Genomic DNA, 21,322 nt, shown 5'->3' on the forward strand with positions numbered 1-21,322 from the left:
TTTGGTTTGGTCTTTTTTTAACAACAGAAAAATTCTTTCCCATTTTTAATTTTCTAAATAAATTTCCTTCCCATTTAAATACATCCGATTGGAATCAGAAAATCAAAGTGATATGAATCTCCAAGCCTGGTTTTTTTTTAAAAAAATAATTTTTTTATTTTTTTATTTTTATTTTTTTATTTTATTTGTATGCCGCCCCTCTCCGCAGACTCGGGGCGGCTAACAACAATGATAAAAAACAACATGTAACAATCCAATTTAATAAAACAACTACAAACCCTTATTATAAAAACCAAACATACCATACATAACTTGTAATGGCCATGGGGAAGGAATATCCTAACTCCCCCATGCTTGGCGACAAAGGTGGGTCTTGAGTAATTTGCGAAAGACAAGGAGGGTGGGGGCTGTTCTAATCTCTGGGGGGAGTTGATTCCAGAGGGCCGGGGCCGCCACAAAGAAGGCTCTTCCCCTGGGGCCCGCCGAACGACATTGTTTGGTCGATGGGACCCAGAGAAGGCCAACTCTGTGGGACCTTATCGGCCGCTGGGATTTGTGCGGTAGAAGGCGGTTCCGGATGTATTCTGGCCCAATGCCATGTAGGGCTTTATAGGGATTTTAATCATCTCCTCTCGGTTCCTGTATTTTGTGCAGGAAGCCAATCCAATATTTAAATTTGTGGTTGTCTTTTTGAAATGTATATATACACACACCCTTATGAACACACCCATGTTATTGTGGAGGGGATAAAAAGGTGAACGAATACATGATCCCGGATGCCGTAACCATCATATGAGTCAGTTTTGGAGCCTCCAAATTTGGATCACGTGACTGTGAGGATGGTGGAATAGTTGTAAGTGTGGAAAAACGGTTACAAGTCACTTTTTCTTTCTGTGTCTGGTCACTAAACAAACGGTTGTAAGTTGAGGACTACCTGGTAGATAAATAGAGACCAGGCAACACCACATATTTTATGACACTCTATAATAAATACTACAAATAAATATCACGTGTAAGTTTGTTTATGTAAATGATACAGGTGTGACATGACTTAGTTGGGTCAATGCGTAATATTAGAAATAGAAACATAGAAGATGGACGGCAGAAAAAGACCTCCTGGTCCATCTAGTCTGCCCTTATACTATTTCCTGTATTTTATCTTAGGATGGATATATTTTTATCCCAGGCATGTTTAAATTCAGTGACTCTGGATTTACCAACCACCTCTGCTGGAAGTTTGTTTCAAGCATCTACTACTCTTTCAGTAAAATAATATTTTCTTATGTTACTTCTAATCTTTCCCCCAACTAACCTCAGATTGTGCCCCCTTGTTCTTGGGTTCAATTTCCTATTAAAAACTCTTCCCTCCTGAACCTTATTTAACCCTTTAACATATTTAAATGTTTCCATCCTTCTGTCCTCCAGACTGTACAGATTGAGTTCAAGGAGTCTTTCCTGATAAGTTTTATGCTTAAGACCTTCCACCATTTTTGTAGCCCATTTAATTTTATCAATTTCTGTAGGTGAGGTCTCCAGAACTGAACACAGTATTCCAAATATTAATCTTTTGGGGATTGTTATGTTGGGCCTGGTATTTAATTTATTACATTTATAAGTCGCCCAACTCCTTTCAGGCTCTGGGCAGCACTATGTGAATGTTGGTATATACAATGGCAATAATAAAGCATTTATATTGAAATAATGTAGGTGCTTAAATAAGGCCTAGTTGTTTAAATATTTCCCACACATAAACCGGATTTATAAATGGTGGCACAATCAGGTCCTATTTAAATGTCTAATTAAGTGGGTCATTTAATAACTAATCAAATACATAGTTTAATTATACGGCGCCTACTCTGTCATGGCCCCCTATATAATAAGCCCTGAGGTGAATGCGGCCACAACTCAATTTCCCAGAGTGCCTCTGGTGGGGGGAGCGGCCCTGACGCCCAAAGACAACTCCGCAGGGGGGGCGGGAGGAGGAGGGGAGGGTGACGTCAAACCCGGCAGCCGGAATCTCCATTTCCCGACAGTCCGCGCGCGGCCGGGAGTGAAGAAAAGAGAACCTGATTTAAAGGTTGGGGGGGGGGAGTCAGCGCGAAGACTACGCCTCCCGTCGTGCCCCGCGCGAGGCGTGCGCGTGCGCCTTGGATAAAGTCGCCCTTGCGGAGGGGGGGTGAGGGCGGGGGGAGCAGAGGCGGCCATCTTGTGCGAGGAGCGACCCGGAGCCGCCAGGCAGGAAGTCCCTGAAGGAGGCCGGAGGAAGGAAGGAAAGAAAGGAAGGAAGGAAGAGAAAAGAGAAGCCGACAGCAAAGCCTCCTGCCCGCCCGCCCGCCGCGGAGGAGCCGCCGCCGCCATGAACCCCGAATAGTGAGTGTCGCCCGCCGCCGTGAGGGGGGAAGGCTGCTTTTTACCTCAGCTGAGCCGGGAAGGACGCCCGCCTGCCCCGTCTGGCTCGTTGACAGCCGGACTACAAGTCCCATCTGGCCCCGTTGGGCGGGTGGGGGGGAGAATCTCCTGAGGGGAGGACTACACGCCCCATCAGCCGCTCCCACCCCCCCGAGCCGGCTTCCTAAGGAAGTGGAGTCGCCTTTCCCATCATCCCCAGCCGAGGGAGGGTGGCTTTGTAACCCCTTCTTGGTTGGGGGATGGGGATTGCGGGGCCCATCGTCCGCAGTAGGGGGAGTGTCTCCCCTCCCTCCCAATAATTGGGGGCTTCTGAATGGGGGAATTGTGGCCCATGTTCCACGGCAGGCAGGGAGAGGGTTTGGTGGGTGTTTTTTAAAACCCCTGTTGGGGGAATGGGGTTATGGACCCATCATTGCCAGCAGAGCAGGGAGGTCCCTGCTGTGGGAGGGGAGTCGCAGCCCCCATCATCCACAGCCGCCACCCCCTTTCTGCTGAAGTTGGGTGTCCACAATTTTTAAGTTAATAATAAATTCCTATTTTTTAAAAAAATATTGTTGGCTTTCAAGTCGTGGTGGGCAAAAAAACAAAACCAACCCTCAAGGTGAGTGGGATTGGAGCCCCATCATCCACATCAAGGCCAGTTTTCTCTCCCTTATGCTCTGGGGGGAGCAAAAAAGGGATACATTAGATTTTTTTTTTAAAAAAAATCATTCCCAGCTGACACAGCCTTATGGGTTTCGTAGTCCAACTCAGTGACTTATTTTCAAATTGTTTGTGTACCAATTATTACTCAAACAACTGGAATATTTGATTCCTTTTGAATGATGGCAAAAGTGATGGAAATATTAAGAGACTCTAAACATTGCAATAAAGCAGATAAGGGTTTTTTTTGTAGGTGTGCATTTGCCTTTTTATATATATGTATGTATATATATATACTGTATATGTATATACGTATGTGTATATATGTTTGTGTGTGTATAACATTTTTGATGATGATGATAATTCGACAGAAAAAAATGTGTGTGTTTATCTTTACAGATTTTAATTTATTTTTTTAAATGTATTTTCTATTTGTTAGCTTTTAAAGCCACTAATGATTTTGCAACCCTCCGTTCTGATGCTGGTTTATGAATGTAACACAGGCATTCACTTACAAGTGTTTGTTTAGTGACGGTTCAGACTCAGAGTTGCAAGGGTCTGGAGAAGAGGGACTTGGGATCATTTTTCCATACTTAACGACGTGGTCACCTGATCAAAATTCCGAGGCTTGGCGACTTGTATTTATGACGCTTGCCATGTCCCCAGGACAATGTCGGCTGGCAGGACCCAGGGGAAGAGCCTTCTCTTTGGCGGCCCCGACCCTCTGGAACCAGCTCCCCCCCAGAGATTAGGATTGCCGCCACCCTCCTTGCCTTTCGTAAACTCCTTAAAACCCACCTCTGCCGCCAGGCATGGGGGAATTGAGACATCTCCCCTTGCCTATGTAGTTTTATGTATGCTTTTTAAATAATGGGGCTTTTAGACTTTTAATGTTAGATTTGTTACTGTATATTGTTTTATCACTGCTGTGAGCTGCCCCGAGTCTGCGGAGAGGGGCGGCATACAAATATAATAATAATAATAATAATAATAATAATAATAATAATAATAATAATAATATGGCCGTTTATGGCCTTCTGACAAGCAATGGGGAAGCCAGATTCACTAACAACGGTCAATCATGGCTAAGTCGTTTTTCACTTTTCCCTTCCATTTGACTGGTATACCAGAAGGTTATAGGGTATCCTGCCTGAGCAGTGGGTTGGACTAGAATCGTGTTTCCCAACCTTGGCAACTTGGAGGTATCTGGACTTCAACTCCCAGAATTCCCCAGCCAGCATTTGCTGGCTGGGGAATTCTGGGAGTTGAAGTCCAAATATCTTCCAAGTTGCCAAGGTTGGGAAACACTGGAGTAGAAGACCTCAAAGATCCCTTCCAACTCTTGTATTCGGGTCTCATATTTTCTTTGCTATTCATTGTTATTTCTACCCTACCCCCACCCAGGAAATCCCCTTCTTCCTTTATAAATTTGTAACCACTCCAACATTGTTCTTCTGCTCTTCTTTGTTGTGTTTTTGTTTTTGCAAAACTCAAAGGATTTTTCCGACATTATTTGCCTTTGTCCTGAGATGCAGGATTGTGGAATCCAGTGTGCTTTCTATTAAGTACCTTGCATTTTAATGTAAATATTTCCTCTCTTATAAGTGGCTTTTTCAGAGGAAACCCCCTCTCAAGTATGGAGCGAATGGTTATTTAAACACTCTGTTATTAGCGGTTTTTAGAGGATTTGCTTGCATTTTAACATGTTTTGTCCTCCTGGCACTTTGGTTTAGGAAAGGATACAGTTCATTTAAGGTGCCACAGGACGCCTTAAGAGGTTTGTTGTGACAAAATAAACACCGTCCCATCTTTGAAAGTTGGCTTCCGTGGGACTTAATTTGCCCCTCAGCTGAGCACTGGCGGTGTTGACACATCGCTTTAAGTCATGGCGTTAATTTTTGCAAGCCACAAAGAGCGAGTTCATCATACGGGCCAAACCAAAATTAAACAATCCAATCTCTGTTTCCTTCTAAAAATCGCCTTTCGGAGGGGATTAACCAGAGCTATTCCTTGTATTATTCCGTTTGTGTAAATCACTTGCATGTCAGAGGCTTATTTTTGCCTCAACACAACAAAACCCGGAACTTTGGCTGTGAGGTGTCAATGGTTATAGGTTGTAAGTCACTGGATTCTTTTTACAATAGTTGATAGTGGTAATGCCTTTCCCTGTGAAATCGCAATGAGGTGAATGCAGGACACCCCAATCCAGTCATAAGGTCTTAAACCTGAACCAGTTGCCTAGTGCCCCAAAGAGAGTTGTGTTACTGTGTGTTTTGTCCCTGTGTCAAGGCCTGAGGGAGGAGTGGCAGTTGTAACTTCGAGGGTGGGTTGTAAGTAGCTTTTTAAAAATAGAATAGAATTCTTTATTGACCAAGTGTGATTGGACACACAAGGAATTTGTCTTGGTGCTTATGCTCTCATTGTACATAAAAGAAAAAGATACATTTGTCAAGAATCACGTGGTACAACACTTAATAATAATTTATTAGATTTGTATGTTGCCCCTCTCCGAAGACTCGGGGCAGCTCACAACAACAATGATCGTCATAGGGGTCAAATAAACAATGAAGAAACAATCAATATTAATAAAAATCTTGGGATACAAGCAACAAGTTACAGTCGTAAGTGGGAGGAGATGGGTGATAGGAATAATGAGAAAAAACAAGTAGAAATAGAAGTGCAGACTTAGTAAAAAGTTTGATAGTGTTGAGGGAATTATTTGTTTAGTGGAGTGATGGCATTCGGGGAAAAACTGTCCTTGTGTCTAGTTGTCTTGGTGTGCTCTGTAGCGACGTTTTGAGGGTAGCAGTTGAAACAGTTTATGTCCAGGATGTGAGGGGTCCGTCAATATTTTCACCACCCTCTTTTTGACTTGTGCAGTATACAGGTCCTCAATGGAAGGCAGGTTGTAACTTCGAATGGTCAAATGTGTTCACATTTATACACAATCTTTGACTTACAAGTGGTCATTTAATATGTATATTATACTATATATCACATGGTTTTTTTGCTAAATTTGAAAATTAAGGGAGACTAGGATAGATCATATATATATACCAGGGTGATCCGACATAAAACACACACACACACACACACACACACACACACACACACACACACACACACATATATATATATATATATATATATATATATATATAAATTGGCATACAAATATATATAAAATAACCACTTGTAAGTCAAAGATTGTGTATAAATGTGAACACAATGCTTTTCTAAGCCCCACCTTGTATCAGTTCTGAAGATCATAAGCCAGTGTTTTAATAATGAAAGTGAAATAGTTGAATAAGTGGTTTAATATTTTTTTTTTACCTACCCCCCAAACCTTGAGATCTATTTCTTAATTGCAGCTCCTGGGTAGAAAGTGATGCATAAATTGTGAAACAAACAGGACTGGCTCCATAATTATTATTTATCATGTGAGGTTTGACCTGTCATTGTCAGAGGCAATCCCACCCCTGGAATATAGAAGAGGCGTCCGCAGTTATGTACAGGTTGCCCCAGACTTACAGCAGTTCGCTTCGCGACTGTTCAGGGGAAAAATTACCTCCCCACGATCACGTTCTAAATCCAGTCGCTTGTCAACCGGTTCATATTTGTGACTGTTGCAGTGTCCCAGGATCAGGTGGACCCCTTTTTTTTGCAACCTTTTGACGCGCCGTGTTTAGTAGTTTCACTTAACAGCTGTGGCACGAAAAGTCTTAGAACCGTGGCAAAGTTCACTTTGCAATAGGAGACATTTGGGGCTTAGTTGTGGTCGTAAGTCAAGGACGGCCTGTACCCGGTCAGGCACCATAGGAGATGGGGTTGCTCAATCAGTAGAGGCCGTCGGATGGACTGTTGAAGGTTAGTCTGACGTTGCAAATTCAACCAGGGGCCCAGTAGTAGTCTGACTCATCATAGTAGTTGTGTAATGCCAAGTGACAGGAAGTTGGACTTATTCTGTGGAAAAGGCCGAGGAAGCACTTTGCAGGAGCACAGAGGCACTGTAGACCAGAGGTCCCCAAACTTAGCCTCTTAAACTTTAACTTTAAGACTTGTGGACTTCAACTCCCAGAATTCTCCAGCCAGCATAGCTGACCCTGGACTTAAATGACCTTTCTGGCCTCTTCCAACTCTATCATTCATGGCTGCCTGAGGAATTCTGGGAATTGAAGTCCGCAAGTCTTAAAGTGGCCAAATTTTGGGACCATGGCTGTAGATTGATTTGGAGGTGGGGATTGAGGGCCTGACCATCACGCAAACTTATGAATTCCAGAGGAGCTTCTCAGAACATCAGAATCGAGCACAAATCGCCCTCATTATTACAACAGTTTGTTTAATGACCGTTTGACAAACGTAACTTAGGACGTTATTCACATTTATGACCGTCGCAGCATCTCTCACAGAGCTGTTTCTGCCATTGTTCCGCTATGGTTTGTGGTAAGCTGTGGTTTTTGTCCTTGTGTTGGGGTCTAGGGTTACTTCTGCGAGGGGTCCTTTTTCAAACCAAAACTCCCAATGATGATTTGTTTTAAAGTGGTTCTTTTTAGCCAGGATTGTATGGCAGATGAGCAAACCTACCAGAACCTCCGGCCTGGAACTCCCCCACTTCATGATGGTAGAGATAGAGATGTGAGGCGATTATGATCAAAGCATCTCCAGCTTAATTTCATGGATTTATTTTATTAATTTAATTTATATGCTGCCCAACTCCCTAAGGATTCTGGATTTCGCATCTGGATTTCAATTGGAATAAAACTGGAAGGATCATGGAGGCCTTATAGTGCAGGGTTTCCCAACCTTGGCAACTTGGAGATATCTGGACTTCAACTCCCAGAATTCCCCATGGCTGGCTGGGGAATTCTGGGAGTTGAAGTCCAAATATCTTCAAGTTGCCAAGGTTGGGAAACACTGTTATAGTGCAACCCCCTCCTTCTTTTATAGCAAGAGATCCTATACAATTTGAGACGAGTAGCTGTCCAGTCTTTTCTAATGGAGCACCCACAACGTCTGGTGGCAAGCTGTTCCACTGGTGAATTGTCCTCGCTCTTAGGAATTTTCTCCTTAATTCCAGGCTGCTTCTCTCCTTGGTTAGTTTTCATCCCTTGCTTCTTGTGTTGCCTTCTGGTTCTTTGGAAAATAAGCTGATCCACTCCTCTTTGGGGCAACCCCTCAAATACTGGAAGGCAGCTATCATATCACCCCTAATTATTCTTCGTATTAGCCAAACCCAAATCCTGCAACCGTTCCTCGCATGTTTTAGTCCCCAGGCCTTTAATCATCCTAGGTCAGAGGTCTTCAAACTTGGCCACTTTAAGACTTGTGGACTTCAACTCCCAGAATTCCTCAGCCAGCCATGAACGATAGAGTTGGAAGAGGCCAGAAAGGTCATCTTAAGTCAGTGGTCAACTATGCTGGCTGGAGAATTCTGGGAGTTGAAGTCCATAAGTCTTAAATTTGTTAGGTTTGGGGAGCCCTAGTTGCTCTTCTCTGCACTTTTTCCAGATTCTCAACATTTAACTGATTAATTGAGAAGGACTTGTTAGTTGACACCTCCAGCCACCAGCAATGTAATTGTTGTCCAAAGTCTCTTTGACAAATGTCAAATCATGGTTGCCTTTCTCATCTTTAAGCAAGATCTTCCAGTGGTGTCACTCATTCAGTCGTTGCCTGTTCCACTAACTGGGACAACTCTCTCCCTACATTTCCCAGATGCAACGCGCTTCTGACACTACCTTTGGAATCATAGTGTCCAGTTCTGGAGACCACACCTACAAAAAGAGATGGATAAAACTGAATGGGTCCAGAGACGGGCTACAAAAATGGTGGAAGGTCTTAAGCATAAAACTTATCAGGAAAGACTTTCATGAACTCAATCTGTCTAGTCTGGAGGACAGAAGGAAAAGGGAGGGGGGGGGACACGATCGACACATTTAATTAGGTTAAAGGGTTAAGTAAGATTCAGAGGAGAAGTATTTTTAACAGGAAAGTGAACCCAAGAACAAGGTGGCACAATCTGAGGTGATCAGAAAGATCAGAAGCCACGTGAGAAAATGTTATTTGACGGAAAGAGGAGTAGATGCTTGGAACAAACTTCCAGCAGACGTGGTTGGTCAATCCACAGGAACTGAATTGAAACATGCCTGTGATAAACATAGATCCATTGTAAGATAAAATACAGGGAATAGTATAAGGGCAGACTAGATGGACCAGGAGGTCTTTTTCTGCCGTCAATCTTCTGTGTTTCTACCTTGTAGTTGTGGCAATGGAATGGTGGTCCTTGTCAACCTTCCAAGGTGTGCATCAATCAAAGCACCTCTGCTTTGGACGTTGGTGTTTGCGGAGAATTGCAGGAAACCCAACCTGCGCTGGGTCTCTTGACCGACCTTGGATCTACAGAGCCTTAAATATTTCATGCCAAAGAGCTGCAGCTTTGCTCTTATTAAGCTCTGCACAGCCTTCCATCTCACAATATTGGGAGGGTGTTTTCTAGCCCCGAAAGGATTTTTCTCCCTAGCTCTGAGGAGAAAGGATGTAGCCTTACACACAGGAGCGGGGCAGGAAAAAAAGAATATTTTCTGTTGGCGTTAGGAAGTGTTGTCTTGTGATTGCGGACGGTTGCTTCCTCCTCTGGCAAAACTGGTGGAAATACCACGCATTTGGCAATCGGCTTAAAAGATCTTTTTTTTAATCGTCAAAATTGCCCGTCCTTCGCTTTTGGCCACTTTGCAGCCTGGGTCATCTGTTCGCAGTCCTCAAGTTACAACAATTCATGTAGTGGACTGTTCTAAGATGAACAACGGCACTTTCAAAAAGTGGCTCGTAACCGGGTTTCCCCCCCCCCCCCCGCGCTTAATGACCGTTGCAGCGTTCCCCACAGTTGTGCGATCAAAATTTCAGACATCAGCCATGGACTCATATTTTGTGATGGTTTTGTTGTTTCAGGGGATGTTGTGTGAGCACCGTTTGCGACCTTCAACAGGGGGAGCCTGCTTCACTTAGCAACTGCAGTGATTCGCTTAATAATAATAATAATGATAATAATAATAATAATAATAATAATAATAATAATAATAATAATAGAAACATAGAAGACCGACGGCAGAAAAAGACCTCCTGGTCCATCTAGCCTGCCCTTATACTATTTCCTGTATTTTACCTTACAATGGATATATGTTTATCCCAGGCATGTTTAAATTCAGTGACTCTGGATTTACCAACCACGTCTGCTGGAAGTTTGTTCCAAAGATCTACTACTCTTTCAGTAAAATAATATTTTCTCATGTTGCTTTTGATCTTTCCCCCAACTCACTTCAGATTGTGTCCCCTTGTTCTTGGGTTCACTTTCCTATTAAAAACACTTCCCTCCTGGACCTTATTTAACCCTTTGACATATTTAAATGTTTCGATCATGTCCCCCCTTTTCCTTCTGTCCTCCAGACTATACAGATTGAGTATAATAATACTAATAATACTAATAATAATAATACTACTACTACTACTACTACTAATAATAATAATAATAATAATTCTCCTTTATTGGCGCTTCCTGGGGTCTTCCTGGCTGGGCCGAGATCCCTGAACTGAAGTCCTCCTCCTCCCGTCACCAGCATCCGTTTCCACCCAGCAGCACTCTGCCCGCCCCCCCCTCCCCGTCCAGAAGATTAGGGGGAGCCCCTCCCTCCTGGCTTTTCTAAGTCGGGAAAACTGCCAGCGCACCCATCTCGTGACCAGCTTCCCCTTCACCTCCCTGCCTGCCACTCAAAAGAAGCTCGGTTGAGAAACTTCCTCCGGCAATGGTCTTCCTTCGGCCGCTGGGGAGGGACCGAGCCGTATCAGATGACGTTGCTCACCTTTTCATAGATCTACCCCGGGTCCTGCGATTCGGGGCAAAGGTCATGTAGAAACATAGAAGGTTGAGGGCAGAAAAACCCAGTCAATTCCCCCATGCCTGGTGGCAAAGGTGAGTTTTCAACAACTTACGAAAGGCAAGGAAGGTAGGGGCAGTCCTGATATCCGGGGCGGAGCTGGTTCCAGAGGGTCGGGGCCGCCACAGAGAAGGCTCTTCCCCTGGGTCCCGCCAGACGACATTGTTTTGTCGATGGGAGCCAGAGAAGGCCAACTCTGTGGAACCTAATCGGCCGCTGGGATTCGTGTGGCAGAAGAGGTATTCTGGTCCGATGCCATGTAGGGCTTTATAGGTCATAACCAACACTTTGAATTGTGACTGGAAACTGACCGGCAGCCAGTGCAGGCCGCGGAGTATTGATGAAATATGGGCATACCTAGGGAAGCCCATGATTGCTCTCGCGGCCGCATTCTGCACGATCTGACGTTTCCGAACACTTCAAAGGCAGCCCCATGTAGAGAGCATTGCAGTAGTCGAACCTCGAGGTGATGAGGGTATGTGTGACTGTGAGCAGTGAGTCCCAGTCCAAATAGGGCTGCAACTGGTGCACCAGGTGAACCTGGGCAAACGCCCCCCCTCGCCACAGCTGAAAGATGGTACTCTAATGTTAGCTGTGGAAGCCCAGGTTGCGGACCCTCTCTGAGGGGGTCAATAATTCCCCCCCCTCCCAGGGTGATGGATGGACAGATGGAATTGTCCTTGGGAGGCAAGACCCACAGCGACTCCGTCTTGTCAGGGTTGAGTTTGAGCCTGTTGACACCCATCCAGACCCCAACAGCCTCCAGGCACCTGCACATCACTTCCACCGCTTCACTGACTGGACATCAAATTCCACATAACATCCACATACATGACACGACGTAATAAAAAATAAGCAATATCATTTTGCAGCGTCCTATCTTCTACATTACTATACCACTTACTTATTAACTTACCTATGTTAACGGACTTCTTAATTTTAACCTATTACTATTCTCGTCATCGTTGATGCTCTGTCTGGCGTCTGGTCCCTATTTACAAAGGTTGCAGTTGTCTTTGGGGGGGTCGCCCAATCGTCTCCTTTTGACCAGCAAAATAATTGGGAATCCCGATTCATTTAACAACCGTGTTACTAACCGAACAACTGCAGCGATTCGCTTAACACCGGTGGCGAGAAAAATCGTGAAATGGAGCAAAAGTCTTGTCTCCCTTAGTAGCAAAAATTGGGGGGCTCAGTTGTGGTTGTAAGTCGAGGACTACCTGGATATTAAGTCCTCCCCTCCCCACACAGATTAAAAAACCCATTTAAAGTTCCTGCCCCATTTTGATCAGTGTTTTTTTCTCCCCCCCCCCTCCAGCGATTACCTGTTCAAGTTGCTTCTAATCGGAGATTCCGGCGTAGGGAAATCCTGCCTGTTGCTACGGTTCGCTGTGAGTATCTACAATACCACACACATATACACAAAAAATGGCTTGTTTTTCTTGCTAACCCTTCTGTTGCAAAGCCGCCCGATAATTTAAGAAAGTTTTGGAGGGAAGGCGAAGCCAAGAACAATAAAAAATAAATCACTTCTGGAATTCCTTATCTGCACCCCCACCTTCCAATCTTAAATCCCCTTTGTTTGGAAGGTGGGGGGAGTATTTCCTCCCCCCCCCCAATGAAACTCCCTCTAACTGTTGGCCAGGGATCAGGCGCCTCCTAAATTCCATTCCCAAGGGAGAGGCCTTGATTTAAAACACGGGTGATTTTATCTTTTGCCATTGTTTTGGGAGAGTTTGACGGTTAGGATTGCAGAGGGGGCTAATTGACCGGGATCGAGGCCAGGATTGACAGGAACGAATCCTTTTCTCTGTGGTGACATTGTTCTTTTTTTTGGTCATCATTTCCCCACCACCCTCTGCCCCCCACCACACCTGCTAGGATGATACCTACACAGAAAGCTACATCAGCACCATCGGGGTAGACTTCAAAATCCGGACCATCGAGCTGGACGGCAAAACCATTAAGCTGCAGATTGTAAGTATAGGGGCGGCTGATGGCCACCTCCGTCTGGGCTTGGGTTCATTTTCCAGATGTGGAGCCAGAAGGAGTCTCTGATTAATATTTATTTTTTTAAAATCCTTTCCTTTTTTCTGAACCGTTGACTAAACCTTTCAATGAAACTTTTAGATATAGCTTGCTGTCTAGGGGAATTCTGGGAGTTGGAGTCCTCCCCTCTTAAAGCAAGCTGTCTAGGGGAATTCTGGGAGTTGGAGTCCTCCCCTCGTAAAGCAAGCTGTCTAGGGGAATTCTGGGAGTTGGAGTCCTCCCCTCGTAAAGCAAGCTGTCTAGGGGAATTCTGGGAGTTGGAGTCCTCCCCTCTTAAAGCAAGCTGGCTGGGGGATTCTGGGAGTTGGAGTCCTCCCCTCTTAAAGCAAGCTGTCTAGGGGAATTCTGGGAGTTGGAGTCCTCCCCTCGTAAAGCAAGCTGTCTAGGGGAATTCTGGGAGTTGGAGTCCTCCCCTCTTAAAGCAAGCTGTCTAGGGGAATTCTGGGAGTTGGAGTCCTCCCCTCGTAAAGCAAGCTGTCTAGGGGAATTCTGGGAGTTGGAGTCCTCCCCTCGTAAAGCAAGCTGTCTAGGGGAATTCTGGGAGTTGGAGTCCTCCCCTCGTAAAGCAAGCTGTCTAGGGGAATTCTGGGAGTTGGAGTCCTCCCCTCGTAAAGCAAGCTGTCTAGGGGAATTCTGGGAGTTGGAGTCCTCCCCTCGTAAAGCAAGCTGTCTAGGGGAATTCTGGGAGTTGGAGTCCTCCCCTCGTAAAGCAAGCTGTCTAGGGGAATTCTGGGAGTTGGAGTCCTCCCCTCTTAAAGCAAGCTGGCTGGGGGATTCTGGGAGTTGGAGTCCTCCCCTCTTAAAGCAAGCTGTCTAGGGGAATTCTGGGAGTTGGAGTCCTCCCCTCGTAAAGCAAGCTGTCTAGGGGAATTCTGGGAGTTGGAGTCCTCCCCTCTTAAAGCAAGCTGGCTGGGGGATTCTGGGAGTTGGAGTCCTCCCCTCTTAAAGCAAGCTGTCTAGGGGAATTCTGGGAGTTGGAGTCCTCCCCTCTTAAAGCAAGCTGGCTGGGGGATTCTGGGAGTTGGAGTCCTCCCCTCTTAAAGCAAGCTGTCTAGGGGAATTCTGGGAGTTGGAGTCCTCCCCTCTTAAAGCAAGCTGTCTAGGGGAATTCTGGGAGTTGGAGTCCTCCCCTCTTAAAGCAAGCTGGCTGGGGGATTCTGGGAGTTGGAGTCCTCCCCTCGTAAAGCAAGCTGTCTAGGGGAATTCTGGGAGTTGGAGTCCTCCCCTCTTAAAGCAAGCTGGCTGGGGGATTCTGGGAGTTGGAGTCCTCCCCTCTTAAAGCAAGCTGTCTAGGGGAATTCTGGGAGTTGGAGTCCTCCCCTCTTAAAGCAAGCTGTCTAGGGGAATTCTGGGAGTTGGAGTCCTCCCCTCTTAAAGCAAGCTGTCTAGGGGAATTCTGGGAGTTGGAGTCCTCCCCTCTTAAAGCAAGCTGTCTAGGGGAATTCTGGGAGTTGGAGTCCTCCCCTCTTAAAGCAAGCTGTCTAGGGGAATTCTGGGAGTTGGAGTCCTCCCCTCTTAAAGCAAGCTGTCTAGGGGAATTCTGGGAGTTGGAGTCCTCCCCTCTTAAAGCAAGCTGGCTGGGGGATTCTGGGAGTTGGAGTCCTCCCCTCTTAAAGCAAGCTGTCTAGGGGAATTCTGGGAGTTGGAGTCCTCCCCTCTTAAAGCAAGCTGTCTAGGGGAATTCTGGGAGTTGGAGTCCTCCCCTCTTAAAGCAAGCTGGCTGGGGGATTCTGGGAGTTGGAGTCCTCCCCTCTTAAAGCAAGCTGTCTAGGGGAATTCTGGGAGTTGGAGTCCTCCCCTCTTAAAGCAAGCTGTCTAGGGGAATTCTGGGAGTTGGAGTCCTCCCCTCTTAAAGCAAGCTGTCTAGGGGAATTCTGGGAGTTGGAGTCCTCCCCTCTTAAAGCAAGCTGGCTGGGGGATTCTGGGAGTTGGAGTCCTCCCCTCTTAAAGCAAGCTGTCTAGGGGAATTCTGGGAGTTGGAGTCCTCCCCTCTTAAAGCAAGCTGTCTAGGGGAATTCTGGGAGTTGGAGTCCTCCCCTCTTAAAGCAAGCTGGCTGGGGGATTCTGGGAGTTGGAGTCCTCCCCTCGTAAAGCAAGCTGTCTAGGGGAATTCTGGGAGTTGGAGTCCTCCCCTCTTAAAGCAAGCTGGCTGGGGGATTCTGGGAGTTGGAGTCCTCCCCTCTTAAAGCAAGCTGTCTAGGGGAATTCTGGGAGTTGGAGTCCTCCCCTCTTAAAGCAAGCTGTCTAGGGGAATTCTGGGAGTTGGAGTCCTCCCCTCTTAAAGCAAGCTGGCTGGGGGATTCTGGGAGTTGGAGTCCTCCCCTCTTAAAGCAAGCTGTCTAGGGGAATTCTGGGAGTTGGAGTCCTCCCCTCTTAAAGCAAGCTGGCTGGGGAATTCTGGGAGTTGGAGTCCTCCCCTCTTAAAGCAAGCTGTCTAGGGGAATTCTGGGAGTTGGAGTCCTCCCCTCTTAAAGCAAGCTGTCTAGGGGAATTCTGGGAGTTGGAGTCCTCCCCTCGTAAAGCAAGCTGTCTAGGGGAATTCTGGGAGTTGGAGTCCTCCCCTCGTAAAGCAAGCTGTCTAGGGGAATTCTGGGAGTTGGAGTCCTCCCCTCTTAAAGCAAGCTGTCTAGGGGAATTCTGGGAGTTGGAGTCCTCCCCTCTTAAAGCAAGCTGTCTAGGGGAATTCTGGGAGTTGGAGTCCTCCCCTCTTAAAGCAAGCTGGCTGGGGGATTCTGGGAGTTGGAGTCCTCCCCTCTTAAAGCAAGCTGTCTAGGGGAATTCTGGGAGTTGGAGTCCTCCCCTCTTAAAGCAAGCTGTCTAGGGGAATTCTGGGAGTTGGAGTCCTCCCCTCTTAAAGCAAGCTGGCTGGGGGATTCTGGGAGTTGGAGTCCTCCCCTCGTAAAGCAAGCTGTCTAGGGGAATTCTGGGAGTTGGAGTCCTCCCCTCTTAAAGCAAGCTGGCTGGGGGATTCTGGGAGTTGGAGTCCTCCCCTCTTAAAGCAAGCTGTCTAGGGGAATTCTGGGAGTTGGAGTCCTCCCCTCTTAAAGCAAGCTGTCTAGGGGAATTCTGGGAGTTGGAGTCCTCCCCTCTTAAAGCAAGCTGTCTAGGGGAATTCTGGGAGTTGGAGTCCTCCCCTCTTAAAGCAAGCTGTCTAGGGGAATTCTGGGAGTTGGAGTCCTCCCCTCTTAAAGCAAGTTGTCTAGGGGAATTCTGGGAGTTGGAGTCCTCCCCTCTTAAAGCAAGCTGTCTAGGGGAATTCTGGGAGTTGGAGTCCTCCCCTCTTAAAGCAAGCTGTCTAGGGGAATTCTGGGAGTTGGAGTCCTCCCCTCTTAAAGCAAGCTGGCTGGGGGATTCTGGGAGTTGGAGTCCTCCCCTCTTAAAGCAAGCTGTCTAGGGGAATTCTGGGAGTTGGAGTCCTCCCCTCTTAAAGCAAGCTGTCTAGGGGAATTCTGGGAGTTGGAGTCCTCCCCTCTTAAAGCAAGCTGGCTGGGGGATTCTGGGAGTTGGAGTCCTCCCCTCTTAAAGCAAGCTGTCTAGGGGAATTCTGGGAGTTGGAGTCCACCCTTCTTAAAATTGCCAAGTTGAAAAATACTGGCCTCGATCCATCTGAAACGCATCTAATCAGGCATGATTAAAATGATTAAAGCATTTATGGGTAAAAACAGATGATTTATATATATTTTATATTTTTTAAAAGCAATTAAGGATCATACTAAGGTACAGTGGTACCTCTACATACGAACCTAATTCGTTCCATGACCAGGTTCTTAAGTAGAAAAGTGTGTAAGGAATCATAGGAATCCATGTAAAAGCAAATAAGGCGTGCGACTGGGGAAACAACAGGGAGGGTGGAGACCCTGTTTCCTCCCAGAAGGTTCCTAGAGAGGCCCCATGGAGGCTTCTCCCTGCCTTTTCGGGCCCTGTTTCCTCCCAGGAGATTCCTAGAGAGGCCCCACGGAGGCTTCTCTCCCCCTTTTCCAGCCCTGTTTCCTCCCAGGAGATTCCTAGAGAGGACCCACAGAGGATTCTCCCCGCCTTTTTCCAGCCCTGTTTCCTCCCAGGAGATTCCTAGAGAGGCCCCCACGGAGGCTTCTCCCCGCCTTTTTTGGCCCTGTTTCCTCCCAGGAGATTCCTAGAGAGGCCCCCACGGAGGCTTCTCCCCGCCTTTTTTGGCCCTGTTTCCTCCCAGGAGATTCCTAGAGAGGCCCCACGGAGGCTTCTCCCCGCCTTTTTCGGCCCTGTTTCCTCCCAGGAGATTCCTAGAGAGGCCCCCACGGAGGCTTCTCCCCGCCTTTTTCGGCCCTGTTTCCTCCCAGGAGATTCCTAGAGAGGCCCCCACGGAGGCTGGGGTTTTAAGTGCAATCTGGTTCTTGAGAAGAGGCAAAAAAAATTGAACACTTGTTTCTTATCTAGAAAAGTTTGTAAGTAGAGGCATTTGTAGGTAAAGGTACCACTGTACTAGACAAGGAAGGACAATAAAAAAACCCTATTAAGTATTCAATAAATAGTGCATAAAACTACTACCCCCACTCCATTCACACACACACACACACCCATCACTGTGTGAAGCACTAAAGATCTCCGCTTTGAAGAATCACCATTGTGGTGGTCTTGGTTTTGGGCCTGAGTTTCTCTCCGATGGAGGGTGCTTGACCGGTCTTTCTGCTTTCTCCAGTGGGACACGGCCGGGCAGGAACGTTTCCGGACTATCACGTCCAGCTACTACCGAGGGGCCCATGGCATCATCGTGGTCTACGACGTAACGGATCAGGTAGAGTGGCACTCGGCTGGCCGTTCACGCAGCAGGGGGGGGCGGGACCAGGGTGTGGCATATTACGCACTTTGTTGGCCCGACACCAAGATCGAAACAGATCATTTCTCTCTGCATTTGGGCAGCGCTTGTTTCGGGTGTTTGTTTGCTTGGGAGTTAAATGTTTTGGAACCCCACAATCGGGTAGGTCCCCAAAAATAATTTAAAAGGGAGAAGGAGAAATGGGGCGTCCCTCCAGCTGAAGGCCACTGCTGTTTGAAGTCCTTGCCTTGTCAAACAGCTGCAGAAAATGTGGGCGTGATTGCAAGAAAATCCAGTATCCACCCCAAATATCAGTGGGAGAGTAATTTTTTACCCCGGGGGGGGACGGGACACTTTTCTTAGCAAACTGTGGGTCTTTGTGCCCCAAAACCGCATCCATTCATCACATCTATCTGTGTGGACTTCAACTCCCAGATATCTCCTCTTTGGCCGTGCCGGCTGTGGAATTCTGGGAGTTGAAGTTCTCCCACATGGAATTCTGGGAGTTAGAGTCTTTCCGCATTGAATTCTGGGAGTTGAAGTTCTCCCATGTGGAATTCTGGGCGTTAGAGTCCTCCTGTGTAGAATTCTGGGAGTTAGAGTCTTTCCACATTGAATTCTGGGAGTTAGAGTCCTGTGTGGTATTCTGGGAGTTAGATTCTTTCCGCATTGAATTCTGGGAGTTGAAGTTCTCCCATGTGGAATTCTGGGCGTTAGAGTCCTCCTGTGTAGAATTCTGGGAGTTAGAGTCTTTCCGCATTGAATTCTGGGAGTTAGAGTCTTCCTATGTGGAATTCTGGGAGTTAGAGTCCTTCTGCATGGAATTCTGGGAGTTGAAGTCTTCCTGTATGGGATTCTGGGAGTTGAAGTTCTCCCATGTGGAATTCTGGGAGTTAGAGTCTTCCTATGTGGAATTCTGGGAGTTAGAGTCCTTCTGCATGGAATTATGGGAGTTAGAGTCCTTCTGCATGGACTTATGGGAGTTTGCAGTCCTCCGGCATGGAAATTGTGGCTGGGGAGTGGCCACCTGGCCTTGGAGATCCTCCCGCAGAGGTCTGGGTGTTGGAGTAGCACCAGTGTTCTCACCTTGCTCCTCCCTCGCTCGTCCAGGAATCGTACAACAACGTCAAGCAGTGGCTGCAAGAGATCGAGCGTTACGCCAGCGAGAACGTCAACAAGCTGCTCGTCGGCAACAAGTGTGACTTAACCACAAAGAAGGTGGTGGACTACACAACCGCCAAGGTGAGCTTCCCGCTGTGGGGATTTTCAAGGCCCCTCTGTTCTGCCCCAGCTCCCCAAATACGACAGACCTCTGGAGTCAATCAAGCCTTCCTTGATTAGGAGGACCGGCCCATAGATTTCCACGGCTCTCCTCTCCTCTGCTTTCTGTGTATTGGGCACAGGACCCCAGCCGTCCCTCCTCTTCCTCATCAGCCACCTCCAGGCCTGGGGGCCGTTGACTCGCCATCTGAGGTCTGACGGACGGTCTAGGCCAGAGATGGCAGACCTATGGCACGGGTACCACAGGCGGCACGCGGAGCCATGTCTGCTGGCACGTGAGTCGCTGCCCTAGCTCAGCTCCAACGGGCACGTGTGTGCCGGCCAGCTGATTTTTGGCTTCCAGAGAGCCTCCGGGGGGATGAGGGAGGGCGTTTTTACCCTCTCCTAGCTCCAGGGAAGCCTTTGTAGCCTGGGGAGGGCGACATACGAGCCTACTGGGCCCACCAGAAGTTGGGAAACAGGCCGTTTTCAGCCTCCGGGGAGCAGGGGAAGCTGTTTTCACCCTCCCCAGGCATTGAATTATATGGGTGTGGGCACTTGCGCATGTGTAATTCTTTTGGCACCCAAGGAAATAAAGGTTTGCCATCACTGGCCTAGGCTCCCACCCCTCTGACAGCTCTGTTCCCTCTTCCCCCTCGTTCTCAGGTTGACCCCGACTCCCACGCTGCCTCCTTCTCTTCCGATTCGGCTCCCGGAGGCGCCAATGGCCGACAGGGCCTAACACTCTCCCTCCATTCCCAAGTCAAGATCTGCAGTTGGGGTGTGTGTGTTGGTGTAGGGCTTCCGGCAGGCGGGATTGTCTTTCTGAGGTTCACTTGATCCCAGTGGCGGTCGGTGCTGGGGCCGCCCCCCCCCCCCGAACCCCGATCTGGTTCCTCACTCCTTCTCCCCCCCTCTCTCTTCTCCCTCCTTCCGCCCAGGAGTTTGCCGACTCGCTCAGCATCCCCTTCCTGGAGACGAGTGCCAAGAATGCCACCAACGTGGAGCAGTCGTTCATGACCATGGCGGCCGAGATCAAGAAGCGGATGGGGCCCGGGGCCACGGCCGGCGGGGACCGGCCCAACTTGAGAATCGACAGCACTCCGGTCAAACAAGGAGGCGGCGGCTGTTGCTGAGGGACACGATGGCTTTGTGTGGGGAGGCGGGGGGGGGGCGAGGGGGGGGGGGCACTGGGACCGGGCCGGGGCAGCGGGGTCCTGCCCCCCCCTCTCCGTACCGTCCAACCCCTCCCTCCTCCTCCTCCTTCCTCTTCTTTTTTTTGTTTCTTCTTCATTTTCCGAAGGTGGCTTTCCGGATGATGCCTCCGTCGTGTGCGTGTCGGAGGGGACGGGGCCTTCCTCCCTCCCAGTGCAGCTGCTGCTCCGAGTTTTGGGGGGGGGGTGTCTTTAGCTGTGTCCCCCACCCTTCCCCTTTTAACTCTGGACAGGGAGCCAGGAGAGGCCGGGAAAGGGAGGGGGGGTTGTTGCCGGGCCAAGCTTTCTCTGCTGCTGGTTTATTTTGGGTGGGTGGGGGGAACACATCAGTCTTTGATGGGGAGGGGGACACACACACATGGGGGGCTCCCTCTCTCTGTGGCAAGAACTGGGGGGGCACTTTATTTTACTGCAAGATGTGTGTCTGTCTCACCCCCTTTCCTACTTCTCAGCCCCCCAGCCCAAACCTCTGCCCTTCGGTCTGCCTCCTTCCTCACCTCTTCCTCCTCCTCCTTCCACCCTTTAGTAGATTTACTCACATTCTCCCCCCCCCCCCAAAAATAAAGGCTGTTCCCACCCCCCTCCTTCCTGCATTTTAATTCCACCCAAATTTCCTATCCCCCCCCCCTCCCCACTACGCTATTCCTTCCCTGGCTCTTCCTGAACCCCCTCCTCCTCCTCCTCCTCGATCCTCCCCCCACCCCTAGGGTCTTTCAACACACCCACACAAACACACACAAACACACCCGATCCCTCTTCCAGCCACCCCTCTCCCCACCGTCTTTCTCACTCACTTGGCCCATCGCTGCTTTTGTCCTCTCGCGCGTCCACAGGATTGAAATTCCTCAAAATAGGGGGGGGGAGATTGGTGGGGCTTTAGAGCGGGGGGGGGGGGGCTCGTCTTGAGGGTCTTCCCCCGACTTCTGCATTTCACAGTCAATGAATGTATCCTTGGCTGGGAGGCCCTCCCGAGCTTGTGAATAATTTTTGTAGGGTCTCCTGTCCTCCCCGCACCCCTGGGACCC

General features: G+C 48.2%; 1 protein-coding gene across 1 annotated transcript; it reads left to right on the forward strand.

Annotated features, from left to right (window-relative positions):
* The first annotated feature begins 2,175 nt into the window (after positions 1-2,175).
* On the forward strand, positions 2,176-20,293 carry LOC139175126 (ras-related protein Rab-1B). Its single transcript, XM_070766015.1, has 6 exons — positions 2,176-2,370; positions 12,301-12,373; positions 12,864-12,959; positions 17,707-17,802; positions 18,934-19,065; positions 20,025-20,293. Exons 1-6 carry the CDS (start codon positions 2,357-2,359, stop codon positions 20,217-20,219), a joined length of 606 nt encoding a protein of 201 aa, XP_070622116.1. The 5' UTR covers positions 2,176-2,356; the 3' UTR covers positions 20,220-20,293.
* Positions 20,294-21,322: the final 1,029 nt, after the last annotated feature.

This window comes from Erythrolamprus reginae, chromosome 13 (genome assembly GCF_031021105.1).
Source record: "Erythrolamprus reginae isolate rEryReg1 chromosome 13, rEryReg1.hap1, whole genome shotgun sequence".
Classification (NCBI taxonomy): Eukaryota; Metazoa; Chordata; class Lepidosauria; order Squamata; family Dipsadidae; genus Erythrolamprus; species Erythrolamprus reginae.

Bases quoted from the DNA above. Each gene is read 5' to 3' on its own strand.
- LOC139175126 (XM_070766015.1), top strand. The intron at 12,960-17,706 runs GTAAGTATAGGG...TGCTTTCTCCAG, and splicing joins AAACCATTAAGCTGCAGATT to TGGGACACGGCCGGGCAGGA. The intron at 19,066-20,024 runs GTGAGCTTCCCG...CCTTCCGCCCAG, and splicing joins TGGACTACACAACCGCCAAG to GAGTTTGCCGACTCGCTCAG.